This window comes from Oryctolagus cuniculus, chromosome 20, assembly GCF_051225735.1.
Source record: "Oryctolagus cuniculus isolate XC-2025 breed Fujian yellow rabbit chromosome 20, ASM5122573v1, whole genome shotgun sequence".
Classification (NCBI taxonomy): Eukaryota; Metazoa; Chordata; class Mammalia; order Lagomorpha; family Leporidae; genus Oryctolagus; species Oryctolagus cuniculus.
Window position 1 is genome coordinate 30,855,330 of NC_142886.1, and position 25,480 is coordinate 30,880,809.

At 38.6% G+C, this 25,480-nt stretch overlaps 1 protein-coding gene across 18 annotated transcripts in view; it reads right to left on the reverse strand.

The window, feature by feature from the left end:
* Window positions 1-25,480, reverse strand: part of CEP128 (centrosomal protein 128) — a 478,907-nt gene that overhangs the window by 8,012 nt on the left and 445,415 nt on the right. For all 18 annotated transcript variants that reach the window (XM_089322694.1, XM_070065335.2, XM_070065333.2 and 15 more), the window contains 3 exons: window positions 21,140-21,217; window positions 18,048-18,161; window positions 748-856 (listed from right to left, as the gene is read on the reverse strand). In XM_089322694.1, coding sequence (XP_089178820.1) covers window positions 748-856; window positions 18,048-18,161; window positions 21,140-21,217 — 301 coding nt within the window. The remainder of the gene's footprint in view (window positions 1-747; window positions 857-18,047; window positions 18,162-21,139; window positions 21,218-25,480) is intronic.

Sequence of the window (25,480 nt, forward strand, 5' to 3'; positions counted from 1 at the left end):
CACTGGAATAACATGTACAATAAGGAAGGGAAGAGGAGGGACTGTGGGAAATGGCATCCTAGGCCAACAGACTCAGGTCTCATTGCTGTTAATGATAACATTTTGTCAATATGTACCACGTCCTCAAAGTGAAATAGAGCAGGTAACAGTAGTAGAAGTCTTACCTGTTATACAAGATTATACATTTCTGAACAAGAATGTGCAAAGATATTTTAATTGGACTATTACCATAAAAGAACATGTTTTACCCACTCATTTAATGTTATTAGCAAATCTCCAGATAAAAATGTTCTTAAGAATTAAGAAAAACTTATTTTTTTTAAAAATAAGTATCTAAAAAAGAGGGGATTCCATAGATTCTCAGTAAACTGTGTAATACAAATATGAAGCATTTCTAAAAGTTCATAGAAAAATGGAATTAAAAAGTTTATACTGGACAAATATTTCTTAATTCCATGCATATTTTTTCACAATATGCATTTTTCAGGAACTTTTTAAAACCCATCATGTGCATGGATTTCAAATTTTTTGCTCCAAAACAAACCTATTTTTTTAATTCAGTTTTAAATGAACTTACTGAAATATCCTCAAAGAATTATGGGAATTATTTATGTGATTCATAATGAAATTTTTCTCAAACCTTTAACATGAATTTTACTATCATATATTGGCATTAAACTTTAATTTTTCCATGAGTTGCATTTTTTTAAATCCAATTTAAAAACTGTTAGAGGACTTATTACTTACAGTTCAAGTGTGAAAATCGTGGACTAGACAGGAAGCAACTGTGATCTCGCCAGGAGGATGAGAGATCTAAGCCATAAGTGTGGGGACCTTCAGTAAAGCTTCTGTCACCCTAAGAAGGAAAGTCGGGATTCCAGTTGAAAAAATACAAAATGTAAGGACCAAGATTCATTCAAATATACTGATATTTAAATTGATCCTCAACATATAAAAGATGCTATACAGGTACAATTTAATAGAATTATAATGCTTATAAAAATTGAAGTATATTACATGCTAAAAGAAATATGAAAAATAGAAAGGAGTCACACATACTCTTTCTGGCCTTTTCCCTCCTATAACAGGATTTATAAATGGCTATAACACTTTGTGTCCTCCATTATTTACATTTGTAGTCATTACATTATCCTAACCTTTAGCTAAGGGTTACTCACAGACTATCTAACAGATACACTATGCTTCACTCGGCCATTATTTTACTTGGCCTCTAGGCGGTTTCCAGAGTTTTACTCCTATAAATAACACTCCGAGAAATACCTTTAAATACATAACCTTTTCCATATTTAGTACTATTCCTTATGACAAATTCTTAGGTGGAAATTCTTGAGTCAATAAAAATGTTTTAAAATACATTTAGCTAGACTTCTTTCCATAAGGATTAGCCCTCTTACTCATTCAGCAAATATTTATGTATTATAAACAAAAATGAACACAGAGAAGGTGCCTCTCCTTTATATGAATGCATCCTTTCCCCCACGTATTAGCTGAAAATGAGAAATAACCTCAATTAATTTGATTAAACACTTTTAAAATAGATATTTTTCTTTGAAAAACAGTAAAACTGTAATTTTTCTCATGAATGTTTTCTAATTATTTATTATTTATTATTCAAAAATCTGCAATGCTACAAAATCTGAAACTGGTGGTGATCTGGTAGATGGGAATCTCAACTCCTAAACTCTGTACAAAAATTCCAAAATCTGAAAAACTCAGACATTTGAAACACTTCTGGTCCCAAACATTTCAGAAAAGGGATACTCAGCCTATACTACTATTGTTTTTTCTTTCTTTCACTTATTCATTGTTCAATAATGACTTCTTTGGTAGCTACTATGTACTGGGAAAAGAACAAATACAGCATTGGAGTATAAGGTCAGTAAACTTTCAGGATTGCATCAGAGAAAAATATTTCAAAAACATACAAAATATTTTATTATTAAAAGCAATGATCAGTACTGTATAACAACAAGAAATAACTATAAGAAGCAAATATTTAGATTTGGAATTCAGAGATTACTTTTCTAGGATGTAATATTTAGGGTGATATTTAAAAGCTGAGTATGAATCAATGAATTAGCCAGGTAAAAACTTAACGGGTTGGGGAGGTGGAAAGCAGAAGGCAAGGGAGGGGAAGTCATTGAATGCTGTTCCAGACTCACATGTGTGCTGGGCTAAGTGTCCAGTGTGTCAGTAGAACTGAAACGAGGCCCCATGGCTTAGGCATATTAAGCCAGGGGACAGCGATTACAGCAGAGTAAAGGTGACTAGAGGCCATGTTTAGGACATGGAATTCTTTTTTTCCTTTAGCAGAACTAGAACACAATCATGGATTTTAAACTCTGGTTTTTATTTTTCAAAGGCTACTGGGTCTCTGTGTAGAATGGACTGGAGGAGCACAAATGCTGAAGTAGAACACTAGTTAAGACTTGACTGTCCGGTGCCGTGGCTCAATAGGCTAATCCTCCGCCTTGTGGCGCCGGCACACCGGGTTCTAGTCCTGGTCGGGGCGCTGGATTCTGTCCCGGTTGCCCCTCTTCCAGGCCAGCTCTCTGCTGTGGCCCGGGAGTGCAGTGGAGGATGGCCCAAGTGCTTGGGCCTTGCACTCCATGGGAGACCAGGATAAGCACTTGGCTCCTGCCTTCGGATCAGCGCGGTACGCCGGCCGCAGCGCGCTGGCTATGGTGGCCATTGGAGGGTGACCCAATGGCAAAGGAAGACCTTTCTCTCTGTCTCTCTCTCTCTCACTGTCCACTCTGCCTGTTAAAAAAAAAAAAAAAAAAAAAAAAAAAAAAAAAAAGACTTGACTGAGTATGACTGTGGACTCTAGGGAGACAGAGGGACCAAGGACACTATCACAGTTTCTATGTGAAACAACTGTGGATTCAGTGACCCACAATGACTCCTTAAAACATGGCTCTCATGGGAGGCCGGTGCTGCGGCACACTGGGTTATGCTGCTGCCTGCAATGCTGCAGTCCCATATGGGCAGGGCGCCAGTTCATGTCTTGCCTGCTCCACTTCCTATCCAGTTTTCTGCTAATGTGCCTTCTGCGGCTTAGCAGAAGATGGCCCAAGTCCTTGGGCCCCTGCCCCCATATGAGACATCCAGATGAAGATCCTGGCTTCAGCCTGGCACAGTCTCCACCGATGCGGCCATTTAGGGAGTACATCAGAGGAAGGAAGATCTCTCCCTCTCCCTGTCTCTCCTCTCTGTAACCCTGCCTTTGAATAAATATAAATAAATAAAAATCTTTAAAAAAACAAAAACATGGTCCTCACATATAGTAAGGCCTCCTGTAACATGACAATCTGATGAACTAGCTGTCATGCTCTATGCCAAATATCAACTTTATGTTTTATTTATCATCACATACATTATTTGTAAGTAAAAAAGAAAAGCCAAAAAAGGAAAAGATTATGCATATCTGTAAAAGGCTCAATTATTCTGAGCTAAAGGTCTAGATATAAACCTCAGATGGTTCAAGATCACTAGCCTTCAAGCATCACAGGGAGTTTAGGACTATTTATTAAGTTGAAGATCTGAGGTTTTTAACTAAGTGATTTTTTAAATTCTCACTAATTATGGAGATTTCACTAATAATGGGAAGTCATTCACTGTGGGACCTATGGAAAGGTTGTGTCCCAAGTGTACCACAATCACTACTTTAGCATGAGCTTACATAGGGCAATGAGAGGCCAGTGAGCTGCTTAGGGTGGTAGTTCAGATGTGACATACGGAAGACCTAGACAGAACTGAAAGACATACATGGAATGGAGGACTAGGATCTCAATCAATGCTAGAAAACTCCACTGAACCATGGTTTCAGTATAAAGTACAAAAGAGAAAAGCAGAAATGAATGGTTTCCCAACATAAAAATTATAGGGCAGTAAGAGAAAGCGAAGAGGAGAAGCAAACACACCTTTTGCCCACTGACACCTGAATGGAGAGACATTTGAGGAGGTCTGGACATCTGTCAGGAACAGACGGAACAATGATGGATAGCAGGAACCCAAATATTGGACCATTAGCCAGTGCCTCTCAGGCACATGAAAAGAAACTGGATGGGAAGCATGGGGGCCACCTGATAAGGGTGCAGCATCTCAAGTGATAGATTAACCAGCTGCACCACCAAGTTAGCCCCCATATTATTCCTTAATTATACATTTTGAGGTTATTCGGAGCTATATCCCTCTTTTCTTCCTAATAATGCCATTTATATATTTCCTCTTTTCTCTTAATCACTCCGGCTAGAAGTTTTAAAATTTTATTAATTTTTTCAAAGAACCCAATTTTTGTTTAATTTACCTATTTGATTTTATTTCGTTGATTTCTGCTCTTTTTCTTTTCTTTTTCTGATAGACTTTGGGTTTAATTTGTGCTTTGGTTTCTAGTTTCTTACAGTAGAAACTTACACACTGATTCAAGACCATTCTTCTTTTGTAAAATACATACTTAATTTTGTGAATTTTCCTTTGAGTACTTTTAAGTTGATCCCACCAATTTTGATAAATCATGTTTTTCTTTTCATATAGCTAATATATTTTAAGTTTTCTATATGATTTCTTCCTTCACAAATCCATGGACTGATTATTTAGAAGTATGTTGCTTAATTTGTAGCTAGGTGGGAGTTTTTCAAATACCTTTCTGTTACTGATTTCTAGTTTCAATGTATTTTAGATAGTCAACATATTTTGTTTAATTTCAAACATCTTAATTTGTTTTCTCACTCATAATATAGTCTATCCTATAGAATGCTTGATGGATAGCTGAAAAATGCATGGAGTTAACTGTTGTGAGGAAGGGCATTCTGGAAGTGTCAGATCTAGTTGGGTGACAGTGCTATTCAAGTCTTCCATATCTTTACTGATTTTCTGCCTAGTGTTTTGTCAGTTACTGAGAGAGAAATATTGAGGACTCCAAGTACAATTACGGCTTTGCCAATCTATATTCACAGTTTACATATTTATCTTGAGAGTTCTGTCAGTTTTTGCTTCATATACGCATTTAGGACTGATACCCTTTTCCCCTCATACTTTTTGGTTCATTCATCATTCAACCACTCACATTTTGTTTTTCACTATGTAAAATGAGAAGATTTAATTCTAACGCATCTTTAAATTCTAACATTTTAAAAGTCTTCAAAGGAGCTAGCATTTTGGTACAGAAGGTTACTAGTATCCCATATTGGAGTGAGGATCAAGTCCTGGCTGCTCTGCTTCTGATCCAGCTCCAGGCTTAATGTGCCTGAGAAGGCAGGGGAAGATGGCCCACCCTTGTTGCATACACAGGAAACCCTGCTGGAGTTCCTGGCTCCAGACTTCGGCCTGGCCTAGCCCAGGCCAGGCCATTGGAGCCACTTTGGGGAGTGAACCAGTGGATGGAAGATTCATCCCTTTCTCTCTCTGTCGCTCTGCCTTTCATGTAAATAAATCTAAAAAAAAATTATTCAAAATACTGCCCAAATCATTTATATTACCTTGAAATAGAACTAGTCAAATTAGTCCTAAAATAAAAATATTTAACCCCTTTGAACAATCAACCTACTAGAATGTAAAGAAAATACTTCCATTTCCAATTCTACATTGATATTTAATTTGTAAAATTTACCATAAAATTAATGTCTCTTTCTAATTCCTACCTATCTTTGATGCAAACAGATAAGTATTAAAAAGAAAGTATTTATTAAATAGGACGATTCTTTGCTATTTTAATAATCTCAGTTTTTCCTTTTTACCAATTCTTATTTCTTTAGCACAAGGCCTTATTTTTAGTGCTGTCTTAAGTCTCAACAAGGTACTTAGCCAGAATTCTCTGCAAAGATTCCATTGGATAAAGGGATTTGCATTTTGTAATATTTTCCCTGGGCTTCTTCCACTTGTCTTTTATAACCCACATTGTTACTGATTCCTTAAAAGCTATTCCAACCTAAGTTTCTTTGCTAAACTGCTATCTAATGATTAATATTTCATGATACTCACCAAGTATTTTTCTCTAAGGAATATTATCAGTTCAAAGTTTATATGACAAATGAAACACTTAATTTTTTAAACTTTAATTTATCCAACTTTTCCCCTGGAGAGAAGAAAAAAATGTGTGTTTCTGAACCTGCATCAGAAATGTTTTCCTGAATTTGTCTCCAGCCTAACAATGTACTGTCTTTCTGTTTCTACTCCATTATGAATTCCCAGTACTACTTTAGTGCTTGAGAAAGCTTAACTTCTTCCCTAGTAAACACTATTCCTGTTTGATAATCCAATCTGGGAAAACAGTTCATTATAAGTCTGCCTTCCAGATCTCAATCTGAGTGGCTGCTATTTTAGACTTTCAACAACAAAACAATCCAGTTGGGAAATGGGCTGGGGTAACTGCATCCCTTATTGTTGCTGGTTCAAGTCCTGGTTGCTCCATTTCCAATCCAGCTCCCTGCTAATGTGAATGGGAAACCTGCAGAGGATGGCCCAAGTCCTTGGGCCCCTGCACCCACATTGAGAACCAGAATAAGCTCCTGGCTCCTTGCTTCAGATCAGCTCAGCTCTGGCCACTGCGGCCATTTGGGGAATAAACCAGCAGATGGACCTCTCTCTGTCTCTCTTTCCCTCTGTCTCTAACTCATTCTTTTTTTTTTTAACTTTTATTTAATAAATATAAATTTCCAAAGTACAACTTTTGGATTACAACGACTTTCCCCCCCATAACCTCCCTCCCCACTACAACCATCCCATCTCCCATTCCCTCTCCCATCCCATTCTTCATCAAGATTCATTTTCAATTATTTTTATATACAGAAGATCATCTTAGTATATACTAAGTGAAGATTTCAACAGACTGCACCCACACATACACACAAAGTATACAGTACTGTTTGAGTAGTAGTTTTACCATTAATTCACATAGTACAACGCATTAAGGACACTACATGGGGAGTAGTTGCACAGTGACTCCCATTGTTGATTAAACAATTGACACTCTTATTTATGATGTCAGTAATCACCCGAGGCTCTTGTCATGAGCTGCGAAGGCTATGGAAGCCTCTTGAGTTCACAAACTCCAATCTTATTCTAACTCACTTTTTGATTCTTTCAAATAAATAAAATAAATCTTAAAAAAATCTGTCAATTTCCACATATTAATAAAAAAAGAAATAGGCTAAGGATATGAATAGGCATTTTTCAAAGGATAAAATACAAACAGCTAATAGACACATGAAAAGTTGTTCAGGATCACTATCCATCAGAGAAATTCAAATAAAATTCACAGTGAGGTTTTTTTCCTCACCCCAGTTAGAATGGCTATCATCTAAAAATCAAAAAAACAACAAATGCTGGTGATGATGTGGAGAAAAAGATACCCTAACACATTGTCGATGGGAATGTAAACCAGTACAACCATTAGAAAGGACAATGTGGAGATTTCTCAGAAATTTGAAAATAGATCTACCGTAGGATCTAGCCATCTCACTACTGGGAATTTACCCAAAGGAAATGAAATCAGCCTATGAAAGAATTATCTGTATTTCCATTTTTATAGCAGCTCAATTCACAATAGCTAAGATGTGGAAACAACCCAGATGTCCATCAACTGATGACTGGATAAAGAAAATTTGGTATATATATTGGATGGAGTACTAACAAGCCAAAACAAAGAATGAAATCTTGTCTTTTGCAATAACATGGATGCAACTGGAGACCTTATGCTTAGTGAAATAAGCCATTCCCCAAAAGACAAATATCATGTTTTCTATGATTTATGGTAATTTTATATAGAGAGTTCAAGAAAATGTATGGAGAGAATGATCCTGCGGGGGAAACAGGACACACAGCAGACTCATAGAATGGCAGCACTCCTGCCTCAGAATCAACCCTTGGGACACTTGGATCTGGCTAAATGGTCCATGAGAGTCTCACAGGCATGGAAAGCCATGACACGGTGGCAAAAAACAATCTAAATGAAAGATCCTGGTGAACAAGACCCCAGCAGAAGGAACAGGCCATCAAGGAGAGAGGCGCCTTTCTCTGAAGGGAGGAAGGAACCTCCACTGTGATACGGCCTTGACTAAACAAGTTCAGAGTCGGTGAACTCAAGGGGCTTTCATAGCCTAGACAGCTCATAGCAAGAGTCTCGGGCGATTGCTGACGTCATAAATAAGAGTGCCAATTGTTAATCAACAACGGGAGTCACTGGGTACAGGCTCCCCACGTAGGAACTCTGTCCTTAATGTGTTCTACTATGAAACTTAAAAACAACACTACTAGTTGAACAATACCCTATACCTTGTGTGGTTGTGTGAGTGCAGCCTGTTGAAATCCTTGCTTAGTGTATACTAAATTGATCTTCAGTATATGAAGGTGATTGAAAATGAAACTCGATGAAGGGCGAGATGGGAGAGGGAGTGGGAGAGGGGAGGGCCACGGGAGGGAGGGAGGTTGGGGGGGGGAAGCCACAACAATACAAAAATGGCACTTTGTAAATTCACATTTATTAAATAAAAAAATAACTATATAACAAACAAAGAAAAAAGAAAAATAAAAAAAAGAACTTAATACTTTATCCCTTTAGTATTTTTTATGTTCTACTTAAAACTATTGGTTGAACTCTGTAATTAATACACAATTACTCTTAGGTGTTTAATTAATGCTATAACTAGTACTCAAATAGTATTTTACACTTTGTGTTTCTGTGTGGGTGCAAACTGTTGAAATCTTTACTTAATATATGCTAAATTGATCTTCTGTATATAAAGATAATTGAAAATTAATCTTGATGTGAATGGAAGGGGAGAGGGGAATGTTGTGGGTGGGAGGGAAGTTATGGGGGGGGGAGCTATTGTAATCCATAAGCCATACTTTGGAAATTTATGTTCATTAAATAAAATAAAATATAAATATATATAAAAAAGAAAATGTATGTATATGAGTGAAAGTGACATCCTGATATGTGATTATGCTTGTAGCCCTCGTCTATACCCCTGAGGAACAGTGATGTTGCTACTTACTACTTGTTGAATTCTTTATTTAGTGGAGGATTAAGCTTGTGATTATAAAGTAAATGAAGTATGTCACTGTAAAAGTTGAAGGAGAAATAATGAAGGCAGGGAGGTGTAGAAGGGAGGGAGGGAGGGAGAGTGAGAAGTATCCTTATGTTCTTAAAACTGTATAATGAAATATTTGAAATCTATTCCAAATAAATAAATAGGAAAAAAAGAAAAGAGGAATTTGACACACATAGTGTCTGCCCTTACATGTAACACCATTGGATAAAAATGCATTTCACAAACTTCAGCCACTATCTGTAGTTATACTACTATTTTTTCAGCTTTATGTAAAAATTAACCTTGCAGGGAGCCAAGTTGGCAGATGTGTAAGAATATTTGGCAGGGCCAGTGCTGTGGCATGGCAGGTAAAGCCACCACCTGTGGTGCCGGCACCCCATATGGATGCTAGTTGGAGTCCAGGCTGCTCCACTTCTGATCCAGTTCCCTGCTAATAAGTAAACCAGTGAATGGAAGGTATATCTCTCTCTCTGTCTCTCCCTCTCTCTGTAACTCTGAAACACATAAATAAATCTTTAAAAAAAATCATATATCTGGCGACTACCTTCACGCTAACTATGTCATCCTTAAGTGAGATATATAAGCCAGCTGAGAGGCTATAGTATGTCATCCTGTTATAATTTAAGAAAAGTCACATTTGAAAAAGGAAGAAGGAAAGAGTTGCTTGTCATCCCTCCCCTCAAGAAGCATGGCATGGAGGGACTCTCCCATGGGAGACAGAGGGTGAATTGAATTTCCAGCGCCAGGCTTACTGCAAAAAACTTCCCTAGTGCCGAGTCCACTGGCCTCTGCCTCCAGGCTCTTACCCATGGAGGTGACTATTTGGAGATTCCACTGCCAGGCAGTCTCTGCCACCCCTCTTCCAATCACTGTCAGAAAGCCAAACTCCGGCCTTGCCAAGGGGCCTGGAGAGGAAGCTTCGGACCCAGCCTTCTGGTTCCAACCCCACAGGCCTCCACCACCTTGCTGTGCTCACACACCCAGTCTCCAACAAGCACCAGAAACTTCCAGGGAACCATGACCTCATCTAAAGAGCAAAATAAGGTGCCAGAAACCAGACATCTAGGAATTGAAATTTCCATACGCTTGGATGAAGATTTCAAAATAGCTTTTTTACGGAAATAACAAAATTCAAGAGAAAACAGAGAAACAGAGATGGAAATAATTAAATAAAATCCAGCAGATTCTTCAGCTGAGAAATACAGTAAGTGAAATTAAAATGACAATGGAAAGCATCAATAGCAGAATACATCAAACAGAATGTAAAAATCAGTGAGCTCAAAGACAGGCTATTTGAAAATTTACAATTGGAGGAGAAAAAGAAAAAAGAATTAAGACAAATGAAGAAACCTAATAGGAAATATGGAATAGTATGAAAAGAACAACTCTACAAGTAATAGATTTTTTTAAAGGTTATTTATTTAAAAAGGCTGAGTCATAGAGAGACAGAGTCAGAGAGAGAGAGAGAAAGATATCTTCCATCTGCTGATTCACTCCCCAAATGAGCAGAGCTAGGCCAATCCAAAGCCAGAAGCCAGGAGCTTCCTCTGGGTCTCCCATGCATGTCCAAGCTGAACCAGCGCCCACATGGAATGCCGGCACCACACACGGTGGCTTCACCCACCACGCCACAGTACCAGCCCCAGTAATTGAGATTTAAGAGGGACTTGAGGGCTGGCGCCGCGGCTCACTAGGCTAATCCTCCGTCTGCGGTGCCAGCACCCCGGGTTCTAGTCCCGGTCGGGGCACCGGATTCTGTCCTGGTCGCTCCTCTTCCTGTCCAGCTCTCTGCTGTGGCCCAGGAGTGCAGTGGAGGATGGCCCAAGTGCTTGGGCCCTGAACCCGCATGGGAGACCAGGAGAAGCACCTGGCTCCTGGCTTCGGATCAGCACGATGCGCTGGGTAGCGGCCACTGGGGGGGTGAACCAACAGAAAAAGGAAGACCTTTCTCTCTGTCTCTCTCTCTCACTGTCCACTCTGCCTGTCCAAAAAAAAAAAAAAAAAAAAAAAAGGGGACTTGAGGATGTTAAAGATATAGAAAACATATTCAAAGAGATAGTGACAGAAAATTTCACACACCTGGACAATGAGATGACTGCCCCTGTACGGAAGAGTCAACGTCACCACTCAGACTCAACCAGACCATATCTGCCCCTACGTATATAATAGTCAAAATCTCTAAGGTTAAAAACGGAGAGAGAATTCTCAAAGCCCCAAGAGAAAAGAAGCAAACCACACACGAAGGGGTCCAATCTGCCAGAATGCAGACTTCTCAACAGAAACCCAACAGGCTAAGAGGGAATGAAATGAGACTTTTACAGAAATGAAAGAAAAAAAAATTGCAAGCCAAGGATACTGCACCTAGCAAAGCTATACTTCAGATAGAAGGGAGACATAAAGACAATCCAAGAACATCCATCTCTCTCACTATCCACAAAAATCAGCTCAAAATGGATTCAAGACCTATGTGTGAGATCTTAAACATTATTAGAAAACCTAGGGAAAATACATTAGGACATTGGCACAGGCAAGGATTTCTGGATCAGACAAAAATAAAATAAAATTTAAAAATCAAAAGAATTAAAATTCAAAAAATAGACAAATAGGATTTCAATAAACAAAAGTGTTTTTTCACAGCAAAGGAAACAATCAACAGGGTGAGGAGTCATCCTACAGAATGGGATAAAATATTTGCAAGCTATGTATCTGAAAAGGGATTAATATCCAGAATATATAAGGAACTCAAACAACTAAAGAGCAAAATAATAAATCAAAATATTTAAAAATGGGAAGTAGATCTAAACAGACATTTCTAAAAAAGAAGCCATACAGATAGCCAACAGCTACATGAAAAAATGTTCAACATCATTAATCATCAGGAAAAGGCAAATCAAAACCACAATGAGCTATCATCTCATTCCAGTTAGATGTGCTATTATTAAAAAGAGAAAGATACAGATGTTGGTGAGGATGTAAAGAAAAGGGAATCTTTGCACACTGTGGATAGGAACGTAAAATAGTATAGCCATTGAGGGAAAAAAGCAGGGAGGTTCCTCAAAAACTAAAAATAGGAGTACTACTGTGGGATCAACCTATCCCATTCCTGGATATATATCCAAGGGGAATGAAAACAATTTTTCAAAGAGACATGTACACTATCATGTTTACTGAAGTACTGTTCACAACAACCAAGAAATGTAAACAACCTGCCCATCAGCTGACACATGGATAATGACAATGTGGTATGTGTATACACAATGAAACACTACTAAGCCATAAAAAAATGGATGAAATCTTGTCAGCGGCAACATGGCTGGACTGGAGGCCATTATGTTAAGTGAAGTAAGTCATGCACAGAAACACAAATTACCCCATGATTTTGCTCCTATGTGGAGTCTAAAAACGAGCTGATCTTGCCTAAACTTAAAATATAATGGTGCTTCCCACAGGCTGGAGACAGACGGAGGGAAGGAGAGGTGAGGGAAGGTTGATTGACAGGTACCAGGTTATGGTTAGATATGAGAAAGAAGCTCTGGGATTTTCCTGCACAGTAGGTGAAGACAGATAATGTTAATTGACTGTACATTGCTCTATTACAACTATAATATATAATTTTTTTAATGTTTTCACTATAAAGAAATGGTAAATGCTTGAAAGCATGAATATATTTACTCTGGATATTATACAGTTTATACATCTCATGAAACATCACATAGCAACCTATAAATATGCATAATTTTTGTCATTTTTTAGACAAAAAATTAACCCCACATTTTAAAATCTCTATATACAGAGCTAGGGTTGTAGCAGAGTGGATTAACCTTCTGCTTGCCATGCCAGCTTCCCATATCGGCAGGGTCAAGTCCTGTTTGCTATGCTTCCAACTCAGCCTTCTGTCAACGCGCCTGGGAAACCACTGTCTGACTGCCCAAGTACTTGGATCCCTGCAACCTAAATGAGACTTGGATTTAGTGCCTAGCTCCTGGCGTTGACCTGACCTAGCCCAGGCTGTTAGGGCCATTCAGGAAGTGAACTGGAGGATGGAATATCTCTCTATCGGTCTATACTCTCTATATTTTAAGTAAATAGAAAAATCTTCAAAATAAATAAATAAATCTCTATATGGCGTGGGCTTTAAGAATAGCAAATTTGTTGGGATGACAGAAAGCTCAAAGTTGTATTTGCATAGCAGTTCACATATGATTTCATATCAAACCACAGGGAAAGGTGGCTATCAATGATATAATTAGGGTCTTGTAGGGTTAAAGTGCCCTCATATTCTCCCATGGTTGCCATTACGGTTAGCAAGCAATGTTTGTAAAATTACATGAATAATACACTAGTTAGGATTTTATAATCATTAAAATGAAAATGTTTGCATATCACCTACAGTCTTGAGTAGTACCATAGAGTGTTTTAGGTGCTACTGTTGTCAATTTAAGATAGAATTAAGTGACAAGGGAGAAAAAGTTTCAGATGGTAATTGCCATGAGCTAGCTATAAGCAAATCACAGAGGGATTCAACGAGGGAGGAATGACTTCCAGGAGAAAATATGTATTTTTATCACACATGTGCTCACACTGAACAAATATGACAAAGGGCTTTGGCAGTCTCTATCTTAAACTCTATTGAAAGCCATCATCAACACCTCCTCACCTACTTCATCTCGTTCTGTAAAACATCTGCTTCTTTAAAAATAAGTTGCATACTAACTCTTTAAGTAGAAGCTAAAACTCATTTTTCTGTTGGGGGAAAGAGGGTGGGAAAAAAAACTGTCTTCTGTGAATTGAGTAAAAAAATTCCAATGATAATTAAAACCATATAGTTTGTATGAATAAAGGTAACCAACAGGGATTTCTTTGGACAAAACCACACTTCTCCATGAATTCAAATTAGCAATGCTTTGTTACTGGCTGACTTTTGGACATTCTGTTCTATTTGAAACAGCTGGGACAGAAGACTGTATGTCCTACAGAAACCCAATTAGGCTTGATGAGCGAGAGGCCATGAAATGCTTCTGTTGTCCACAGAGACAGTGAAAATGTGTTATATTCAGTTTTGAGTTGAACTCCAAATGCAAACTTTTAGATCAGGCATTGTCCAATTAATTTGGCTAGTTTTAGTACAATATTATATTATGCTCTCAGAATTGTGGGCACTGGTCCTATTCAAAATTTTGACACGTTTCTAGAAATCTGATCATTTTGTCCTGGTGACTGGTACAGGAATGAATAGCAGGAGAGCGGCTCTAGCCTTGGATCGAAAGAGAACCTGACTTGCCCACTTCCTGCTCACCCTTTCCTCCAGCAGCAGTGTGGTCATGCTAGATGTTTCACTGCTTTCTGACTACAGCAGCAACATGAGAGAAGCCAGTTGCCAACATGGTTCTGCTTTCCAAGTCATTTGTCTGTCAACAGTCCTACAGAGTTCTACAACTGAAACTTTATAAAGACCCCCTTCCAGACTGAGCTGTGGATAAGCCACTTCTGTGTACCTTGTCATCACAAACTTCCTTTCAAAAGGCCCTTGAGCATTTTTCTCTCCTCTGACCCTCCACTGTGGTTTACTGAGGCCACCTTTTTCACATTTATCCCTTTCTCCTTTGCGCTACATTTGTTTGTGTGAAGGCTTGAAATTGTTAAGGGTTGCCAATGGGTTTCTATTGTTATGCCATTCTTCTGAACTCCTAGAACAGTGTCTCAAATATTAAATGGAAACCTAATAAATATTTTTCAAATGCTGCATTTAGAAAAAAACAAATATGAATATACTCCAATTAGGACAAAAGCTCCAAAAATGCTAATTGTGTGAGTACCTTGGACCTAGAAAGTACAATAGCTGGCAATCAAAAAATATTAAATGAAGGCACAAGTACTATGACTTCCCAAAGAGCTTGCTCAGTATTTATTTGACTGGTGAATGAAGAGGAAATATCTCACGTAATGTATAAAAGAAGAAAGAAAAAATTGCTATTTTTTCCTCAGTCAGGGGATGGCAAAATTTTTTCTATGGTGGGCTACAAGTGAACATTTTAGGCTTTGTGAGCCATATGGTTTCTGTTACAAACTTTTCAACTCTTCTTGGATGCAAAAAGAGCCATAGACAATGTACGAATAAATGAGTGTGGTTGCATTCCAATACAAGTTTATTACAGAAACATCTGCAGGCAAAATTTGGCCCGTGGGCAGTTTGCTGACCTCTGCTCTAGCACACATGTTCAAACATTATCTATTAGAACTAAGATGACCAAGTAACTAGTCCCTCCATAAAGACCATGTTTTCTATATCCTCCACCTCAACCCCTATCGCTAGTTCCGACAGGTAGTGCATTGTTCTGCAATATGGTGGCTGCACAGTGTATGCTTGTTGAACTAAACTGCATCCTACACTGATTTCCTAGAACTGCATTTTCAGTCAAACCTATGAACTCAAGGCCCGGTAGTATGCTTTATCCTTGAACTCTGTCTTAGCAAAATGTGAGGGAATCTAGTAGCTGCTGAAGTAATGACTTCTGGAACTGATACGGTAAGTGGGGTCCTGCTCTCTTTATTTGAAGCATTTTCTTCAGGCAGTTTGTGATTAAACAGAGGTAGCTCTTTTGATTATCCTCAAAGTCAAGAAATGATTAACACAACTTTCTCACAATCTAAGCTCATGCTTCTTTAGAAATTACCCCCTCTATTTCTTTTCATAAAACTCATTTTCATAAAAACGCTAATCAAATTGACCATTGACGTCTACAGTGGGCAAAAATGTATTCTCATATTTTCTTTCCAATGATTACAAAAAGTGCCATATTCTCATGAGTTTTGTGTTAGATAACTTCCATTTTTGAGGCTAGGTATCTGATATATATAGTGATAGTCTATATATTCATTGCTGAGATGGATCAATGTTTTTAAATGGTTAACAGCAATAATGTAGAGCTATGGCACAATAGTATGTGCTCTGGGGGCCTATTCTATTCTTGCAATCCTGTTTGAAAATTTTCAAACTTATTTCTCATTTTGCCAAGTATTGGACTGTCTTATGAACCAGGCCTGATTTCCACTTCAGCTGCAAGTGTAATTTTAAACAGAACTCCAATGAGATTACTTGCAGAACATGTTAAACATTCATAGCTTTGCCATATGCAGTTATGGAAATTGCGTTGATTTATAGCAATTTGGGTGCCACTAGATAGTACTGATTCACCTGACACCAAATCTAACCATACTGGGAAATAAAAGTAATGTTTTAAATGTTTCATTTGCATCAAGACCTCTGTTGAACTAACAGGCATGTTGTATGGTTATGTATTTTTCAGAAAATGGAGTTTTACATATTAAAAATATAGTCCCACATTTGGTGACTTCTAGAAAATGTATTCAAGGTTTAAATTCATTATGCAATAGCAAAATGTTCAAGGACATAGATTACTAAGGGCAGGGAGATTTAGGTTTTAATACTGATTCTACCATTTAATTACTCTATGACCTTGCTTTCTTCAACGGTAGAAAAGGAAAAATAAATGATGCCACCCTGATGGGATTTCTGTGAGAATTAAATATGATAATGCATATAAGGCATGCAACATCTACAAAATAGCAACATGTGTACCTTGTTCTAATATCTGCCCAATAATTAGAAGTATCATTAGCTCACATTGCCTAACTCTTGTATTTCTTTTTAAGCAGAAATGTTTTGAGTATATGAGACCTGATAGGAATTTTGGAAGATGATTTAGGGAACTTAAAAAATTGCAGTTGGAGACAACAAAGTCATGACAATAATACCAATCTATATAGGTGAAAAGGAACAAAGTCACAAGATGCCCCCTTCACAGTAAGGTATCAATAAAGTGGCATAGTATGCTAATTTTTGCTTTGGATGGAAGAAGCATAGCACTCATTTTCAGCATGCTAAGGAGGACTTATGGAAATGAGCACTGTCTTCACATCCATTGAGCATTCTATCCAATTAAATTCAGAGGAGGGAAGAAGCTTCTTAGAAATAATTATATTTGGCTATAATAAGTGAATATATGCAATGTGATGAATATTCATACATACAAAAGTTTTTAGGAATGTAAAAAAGCTAGAGATCTTTAGCTTTTGTTTTTTAATTGCCTTTAAGTGCATGCTAAAGTATAGATGGATTCTCTAGGTCAGTAGTCTCAATGTGGGGCAATTTTGCCCTCCAGGGGACATCTGGCAATGTCTAGGGACATTTCTGAATGTCACAACTAGAGAAGAAGGATACTACTGGCATCCAGAGAGTGTACTCCAGAGATGCTATTTAACACCCTACAATGATGAATAAGAAAGCCTCTACAATAAAGAATCATCTGGCTCCAAATACTGTAATGCTGAATTTGACAAACTCTGCTCTAGGCTAAGAACTATGCAAGGCCAAATGGATTTACCCTGAAAGAACACTGGGCAGGCCCTAAGACATTATATGCTTTAGGTCAGTATGACCAATCTTCCCACTTCTGTGTTAAATCCATGTTAATGAACAATAAGTTGAAGTATAAAAATAAATAAATAAATAATAAAGACTGAACAGAATATGGAGACTTTAGTTTACAATGCAGTATACATACTTGACTTATTGGGAAAATACGGTGTGGAAGTGTCTGGACTTACACATTGAAGAGGGCAAGCGTCTACATTAAGACTTTGACCATCCAAATGATCAGGGGTTTCTGGCTCTGGATTTCTTAAGCAGCATCAGTTCCCACACATGAACAATACATTGAGCAACAGTGGCATGGGCCTAATTAAGGCATCATTCCCAAGCAAAAAGTACCAAGTATAATCTTTGGAGTTTTATTTTCTATTCCCAAGGAATTGAAAATCTACTCCACCTATCAAGGAAAATATTTTCTTCCACAAGTGGCCTTACACAAACACTGAAGGAGCTAAATAAGATGTTATAGATTTAAATGTGGATAACGCTCAAATACTAAAAGTATATATAAAGGATTTTACCTTGAAGCTTTTGATTCTGTACTTGGTGTCATCTTGGCGCTGCTGAAGAGAATGTCGGGGAGACATGGATTTAGAGAATCTTCCATCAATTCTCTCAGATGAACTGCAGGAATCCTAGAAAAAACAATAAAGGGTCTAACCTGGTACAAAAGAAATTAGTGCTTGAAACCAGAGTAAGAAAGTATCAACATGTAGAGAATAAGTAATTACAGGCACTTAGAGAAATAAATGAGGGAAAAACTGGCCCCCAAAGAAAGAGAAGAAAATGGTCAATGTGGATGCTACCATAGAAACGAAATACGTGAGGGCAAGCATTGTAGTGTAGCGGGTAAAGCCAATGGAAGTGACACCAGCATCCAGTATGGGCACCTGTTAGAGTCCTAGATGCTTCACTTCCGATTCAGCTCCCTGCTAATGCACCTGGGAGAGCAGCGGAAGACGGTCCAAGTGTTTGGGCCCCTGCACCCACGTAGGAGACCCAGAAAAGCTCCTGGCTCCTGCCTTCAGCCTGGCCCAGTCTTGGTTGTTGTAGCCACTTGGGGAGTGAACCAGTAGATGGAAGACTCTTTCTGTCTTTCTAACTCTGCCTTTCAAATAAATAACATAAATCTTAAACAGGTGCCACATTGGTTTTATTTGGATTTTTCTCACAACTGGTACCCAAAGCAATGAGGAATGAATGATACCAATTACCTGGAAGAAAAACATGATTTGAGTTGTCCAAAGATGGTCATTAAAGATGCCAGGTACTTCTGGATGTTCTATACTTGGCATTAAAATATTCTCTTAGTTAATAAAGGGAGGGGCTTTAAAATTAAGTTCCTTAATTATGCTCAAACAATATTCTATTATGGAAAATTTTTAAACTTAAGGGTAAATCATTTACCTTCGTAATCACAGAAAGATTCAGGTAAAAGAGAAATTATGGAAAGGAAGATGCCCAGGGCTATCCTTCTTATTTTCCTTTTTGTTTTTTGGGTGAGGAAGGAATCCAGCATAGTTTCTATACCCAATTATTGAGATAATTCTTTTTTGAGTTAGGGAGAAAATAGGAAAAAATGAGGGTAACTAATTTTGGTATGTAAGAAAAGTCATATATGGCTTTAGTATTTTTTATACTCCCAAGGAACCTTAAACTTTCCATATGTCCAAGTTTGAAGGAGTACTGGAATTCCATACTTGTCATTTTTATTTAAAAATGGACAAAACTCCTAAAGACCAGGCAAGTTGCAAACAATTTGTCTAGAAGCAGACAATCTGTGGCAGAGTGGGTTGTAACCCAGTGGCATTACCTTTCCACTGTATCAAATATTTAATGTTGAAATGTGGGATTATAAAGTGCAACCACTTTCAAAATGAGGTAAAAAACGGAGGGAGGGAGAGTTAAAGGGACGAGGTGGTAGAGACAGGTGATAGAGGAGGTGACAGACATTTGAGCACGTTAAACATGTAAACAGTCAAGCCTATTTATGTAAGGTAAGGTTTGCACCAAGAGGCATCAATAAGAGTATTATTATTGGGGCCGAGGCTGTGGCACATCAGGTTAACGCTCTAGCCTGAAGGGCCAGCATCCCATATGGGCACTGGTTCTAGTCCTGGATGCACCTCTTCCAATCCAGCTCTCTGCTAAGGCCTGGGATAGCAGTGGAAGATGGCCCAAGTCCTTGGGCCCCTGCACCCTCATGGGCGACCTGGAGGAAGCTCCTGGCTCCTGGCTTCGGATTGGCACAGCTCCAGCTGTTGCGGCCGTCTGGGGAGTGAACTAGCGGATGGAAGACCTCTCTCTCTGTCTCTACCTCTTTGTAACTCTGTCTTTCAAATAAATAAAATAAATCTTTAAAAAAAAGAGTACTATTAGAAATATGCATGTGAAATGTACAATATATTTTTACGTATGTATTAGTGATGTCAGTCACTGTGAGCAGCAAACATGGAGATAACAGTGTTCAAGTTCTCATTTCATGGAAGGGAAGCTAGCCATGGGGACACTTAGAGCAGCCTTGGCTATTGCAGGTATCTGGGGAATGAACCAGTAGATGAACAGTCTCTCTCTCTGCTTCTTGAATAAAATATCCTAAAAATTAGAAATTACATACACTGTATATTATACAAGTATATGCATCTACAGGCATCCTGGATTAGACCTTGTCTGGCAGAAGTAGATGGCAGGCTTATTTGCTTTACGTAACTCTTCTATAAGCATCTCTAAAATTTTTAGCATGTAAATCTAAATATACAATTAATTTGGCTTGATAATAAAATGTTTTGAGCCGGCGCCGCGGCTCACTAGGCTAATCCTCCGCCTTGCGGCGCCGGCACACCGGGTTCTAGTCCTGGTCGGGGCGCCGGATTCTGTCCCGGTTGCCCCTCTTCCAGGCCAGCTCTCTGCTGTGGCCAGGGAGTGCAATGGAGGATGGCCCAGGTGCTTGGGCCCTGCACCCCATGGGAGACCAGGAAAAGCACCTGGCTCCTGGCTCCTGCCATCGGATCAGCGCGGTGCGCCGGCCGCAGCGCGCCGGCCGCGGCGGCCATTGGAGGGTGAACCAACGGCAAAAGGAAGACCTTTCTCTCTGTCTCTCTCTCTCCCTGTCCACTCTGCCTGTCAAAAAAAAAAAAAAAAAAAAGTTTTGTGATTAGAGCTCAAGCAACAAATGGGATGTGATACGAAATCTAAAACTATGTAAATCTAAATACATGTGTTATAATATAGGGATAATCTGCTAAGCATCCTATCTCTAAAACAAACAGTACTGCAGCAATTTCTAAAAAAGGTAACACATAAATTAAAATGGCTAATCAAAAAAGCTAATTCTTAGGTTTTTATAAATTATTGTTAAAGATTTAGGGGAACAAAAGAGTTTCTAATAGCAGGAAAAGTATTTTTTCTAATCTGCACTAACAGAAAACAAGTTTTGCTATTTTCAATCCTGACCTCACAACTGTTAATAAACTCTGATGAGATGAAGTGTTAAAAGCCCCCAGTGTTTTTTGATCCTTCTTGCCTCCCTACAATTTTATTTGCACATCAGGAAGATGTCAAGTTTTCTCACTCAGACAAAAATACTAAAACAGACAAGCCAACTTTTTCTCACTCTGAAGTCTTTGAAATCTTCTAGGAGGCTCAGTTTCTCAGGCACAGACTCCAGATGGTTCAAGGCCACTCGGGTACTCTGGAAAAAAAAAGATACCAAATATTATAAAAAATAATTAATGCTCTCAGAATGCAAATATGAAATGAAGATATACCTCTGGTATAAGTATTTCAAACTGTACACTTAAGAGAATCAAATAACAGATATAATAGTTACATGTTTTCTCTTTAAATCAAAAGAATCGCTTGCTTTCAAAAAGTATATGAGATATATTTGCAAGATTGACTCAACTATAACGATTCTTCTGGGATAACTGCTTTCATCTGACATGTATTAAACTTCCTATGGAGCACTTGCATATCAATATTAGTTTACGAACCTGCTTCAACAAACATCAGAAATAAACTATAATAGATGAATCTGCAGTTACTTACTACAGTTTATTAGACATTCCCAAATGCTGCCATTAAAAAGAAGAGCCCTATTTAAAACAAAACAAAACAAAACAAAACAAAAACTTACTTATTTGAAATTCAGAGAGAGAGAGAGAGAGAGAGAGAGAGAGATCCTCCATCCACTGGTTCACTTTACAGATGGCTACAATGGCCAGGGCTGAGCAAGGCCAAAGCCAGGAGCCAGAAACTTTATACCCATCACCCACATGGGTGGCAACGGGCCCAAGCACTTGGGCCATGTTCCACTGCTTTTGCCAGGTTATTGGCATGAAGCTGGAGAGCTGTATTGGAAGTGGAGCAACTGGGACTTGAACTGGCTCCCATATGGGACACTGGCATCGCAGATGGAGGCCTTAACCACTATGCCACATTTGCCAGCCTGAAAAGAGTTCTAAACAATTATCTTAAACAGGAAATGGGAAGTGGTTTGCTGAAGACTTGGGAAGAAATACCCAAAATTAAAACAGGGACATAAGACCCTGCTGATTATGAATCAATAACTTATTATATGCAGTCTTTGATTAGCTTGTCACTATTATACTTACCCATACAAACATTGAAAAGGAATGATTTAGAAATTATTTCAAACCCAATGTGAAACAAGAGATTAATTGAGAGAATAATTTGAGACCAGAGACTGTGTACTATGAATTCATGGAAACAGTGGAATTAAAAGATAAGTCTCGCATGTGTGTCACTAACAGACTCAGACAAGTAAGAAGTCTGTGTGCTTCCTCTGTCAACCTAGCCTCATCATGAGGATGTAAGAGGCCATATACTCAGGGAGGCATAATTGCTGGACAGAGGAGAGCCACACACCATATTGATGTCATGCAAATGGGACAAGAGATTCTATTCTGTCAAGCTGCAAGACTTCAGGTTTAATAGCCAATGGATAGCATTGCATTAATTATCTATTCTGAGAATTAAATAAATTGTAGGCTGAGCAGGAGGTCAACAGGGGAAGGCTATAAATTATGAGACTATAGGATTTTTTTTTTTTAATCAGAAGGCATTCAGTTTTTCCCATTTCACCATCCTATTGGAATTTCCTATCTCCAAAAGAGGGGCTGCTCTCTGATTGGCATTTACACTCCACAGCTTCACAAACACAGTATCTCCAGAACATCTATGTCACGTTTCTCACAGGGTTTGGGTTTGGGGAGGTACAGGGATTGTGGGGAGCAACTCGGACTAGACTAAGTTACTAGAATTAAGACTTATTCTATGCATCTGCTCTCCCACAATATGGCGCTGAGAAGGGAGGAAACAGCTTCTACACAGCTGCCTCCAGTTCAACCAATAAACAGCAGGACCTGCTCCTGATTGGAGGAGAGCAGCGTACTCGGCGTGTGGGTAGCAGAGTTGGGATTGGTGGAAGAGGACTATAAAGGAGGAGAGAGACAACATGCACCAGGAACATCTATCTGAAGGAACACCTGTGCAGCCCCCGAGAGAGCCGGCCGGCGGTGTGCCGCTCCCCCGCGGAAGTGGGGAAAGTGGCAGGGGGAACCGCCCTTCCACGGAGGTGGAAGGGACGGTAGCCAACCCGGGAAGAACCAGCAGCAAACCCGGGGAGGGCCGAGCAGACAAAAGAACAGCGCAGGGTCCTGTGTCGTTCCTCCACGAAGACGAAGACGGGGAGCGACATAATGGGTTTAGTGTCGTTCCCCCACGAAGAGGGGGAGCGACATAATGGTGCCGTGACTCGGATAGCAAACCTAGGCAGGGTTTAGTGTCGTTCCTCCACGAAGAGGGGGAGCGACAAGGGATGAAGACTGAGAGATCAGCTTGTGACCAGTACCACCTCATCTTTCTGTAGTAACTACTCCAATCACTCCACTCGAAAGCCAGAATTCTGCAAGGTGAATGATATTTGCTTTCCACCATTACCCACTTGGTAGGAATTTGGGTGTGACCTATTCTGTTCAGTCATTTCATAATATTTCATTGTTTTGCAACTTGAGGTAATAGATGTCTTCTAGTTTTGTCATGTTTAAATCAGTATTTTTATTTCTTAATACCCTTAATTTTGTTATATGATCACCGAGAGAAAGGTAGAAACATCTCACTCACTTATTTGAAATGTTCTTTGTATCTATCTATCTGAAATGGAGGGAGGAAATTAGGGAAGGGGAGAGGAGAGAAAGCTCTTCCACACACTGTTTCACTCCCCAAATGACTGTATCAGCCAGGGCCGGCCTAGGCTGAAGTCAGGAGTCCAGAACTCCACCTGAGTCTACCACGTGGGTGGCAGGGACCCCAACTGAGTCATCATCTGCTGCTTCCCAGGATACACTCTGGCAGGATGCTGGATCAGAAAGGGAGGCGGACTGGAACTCAGGGACTCCAACATGGGATGTGGGAATTCCAGTCTGTGGTTTAACTGCCGTGCCAAACAATATGCACAGATGCCACCAGTTTAAAATCAAAGTTGTGTCTGTTGTTTCTTCAAGTCCATAAAGTCTTCTTTTTCAAAGTCCATTTAAAGGATTTAGTACTTTCCCCTCTTCTGCTTAACATTTTTTTTAATTCTGCGGCAGGTAATCTTTTAACCTTCCATGTACCTTAAATGTCTTCATTTAATTTTTTCATATATAGCAAAGATTCATCAAAATGACACATTTCTTAATATAGGCCACAATATGTAGTCTTAGAAGAGAGCAAGTAGTTTTACCCACCACACATACTATATTAATTCAAATAATAAAATTCCAGATTTTCTCAAGGATTATATTGATTCTTGAACAATAAAACACCAATCAATGTTCTGATGATTTTAAAGAACAGTTTTATACATTAATAAAATTCTCTTCATAAACACTGATACTGACTTGTAATATTAAAAATTCTATTTTCTTTTTATCCCATAATTTTCTCATTCAGAATGGATTTTCTAATGAGAACTGAATATATTAAGTTCATTTGGTTCTCAAAATTCAACAAGTGATCTCTTCCTACTATAAAATGTAGCATGTTATACAAATATGTCAATGAAAATTGTCACATAATCAGGTAACCACATGACACCATGTTATTTCTTGCATGTGATCACATACCTGTTTACTCTATTTTTATAGATATTTAGATGGCTACATTTTTGTGAGTGAACCTTGAAATCCTCCTTGCTTCCTTCTTTCTTGACTACAGTTACACTGACACCTTCTCCCTCCGTGTCTGCATTCACTGCTCTATATACTTTCTGCATCATTTACTTCAGTTGTGGCTTACTTTACATTCAGTTTATGTGTTGCTTCCAAATATCTTTCACAGCATTAGGAATACTTTCTGGCCCATATGCCTCACCTTCAGCTCTGTCTTCTAGTCAATTAACTGCAAATGTATACCTTTATATATCATAGCAAGGCCCACAAGACATAGATGCATACATCTTGTTCTCCAGGAGTTTTTAATTAACTGGGGAAAAAACATACATATGTAAAATATTTAAGAACTACATAAAGAAAAAAATTGATTTAAGGAAACTGCATGTAAGAATGCTGAGATTTCCAGGTTATGAGTAAAAACTAAAGTATAAAATCAGTAAGACAGTGAGTTCAGGCCTGCAGGCATTCTCAGGTCTCATGATATGATTTCAAGATTAAGTAATATTTTGGGGAGTACCTTTATCTTCTGGTCTCTGTCTGGGTGAGTGTGAGTTTGCTTAAAACTACTATGGCATACAGTCTTAAGAGTAAGCAGAATAACACTGCAATCTTGTTATTTTTTTTTTTCCAAACATGACATTGGCTGTTTACAGTCTGCCACATTACTCATCATTTCAAGTTCACACTTCCCCAAAACTAAGAATTCTATAGATTTAGCAGACAAATAGTCTAAAATAAGGGACTTGTTGACTTTCAAAAATGCCATGAGGATCCATATC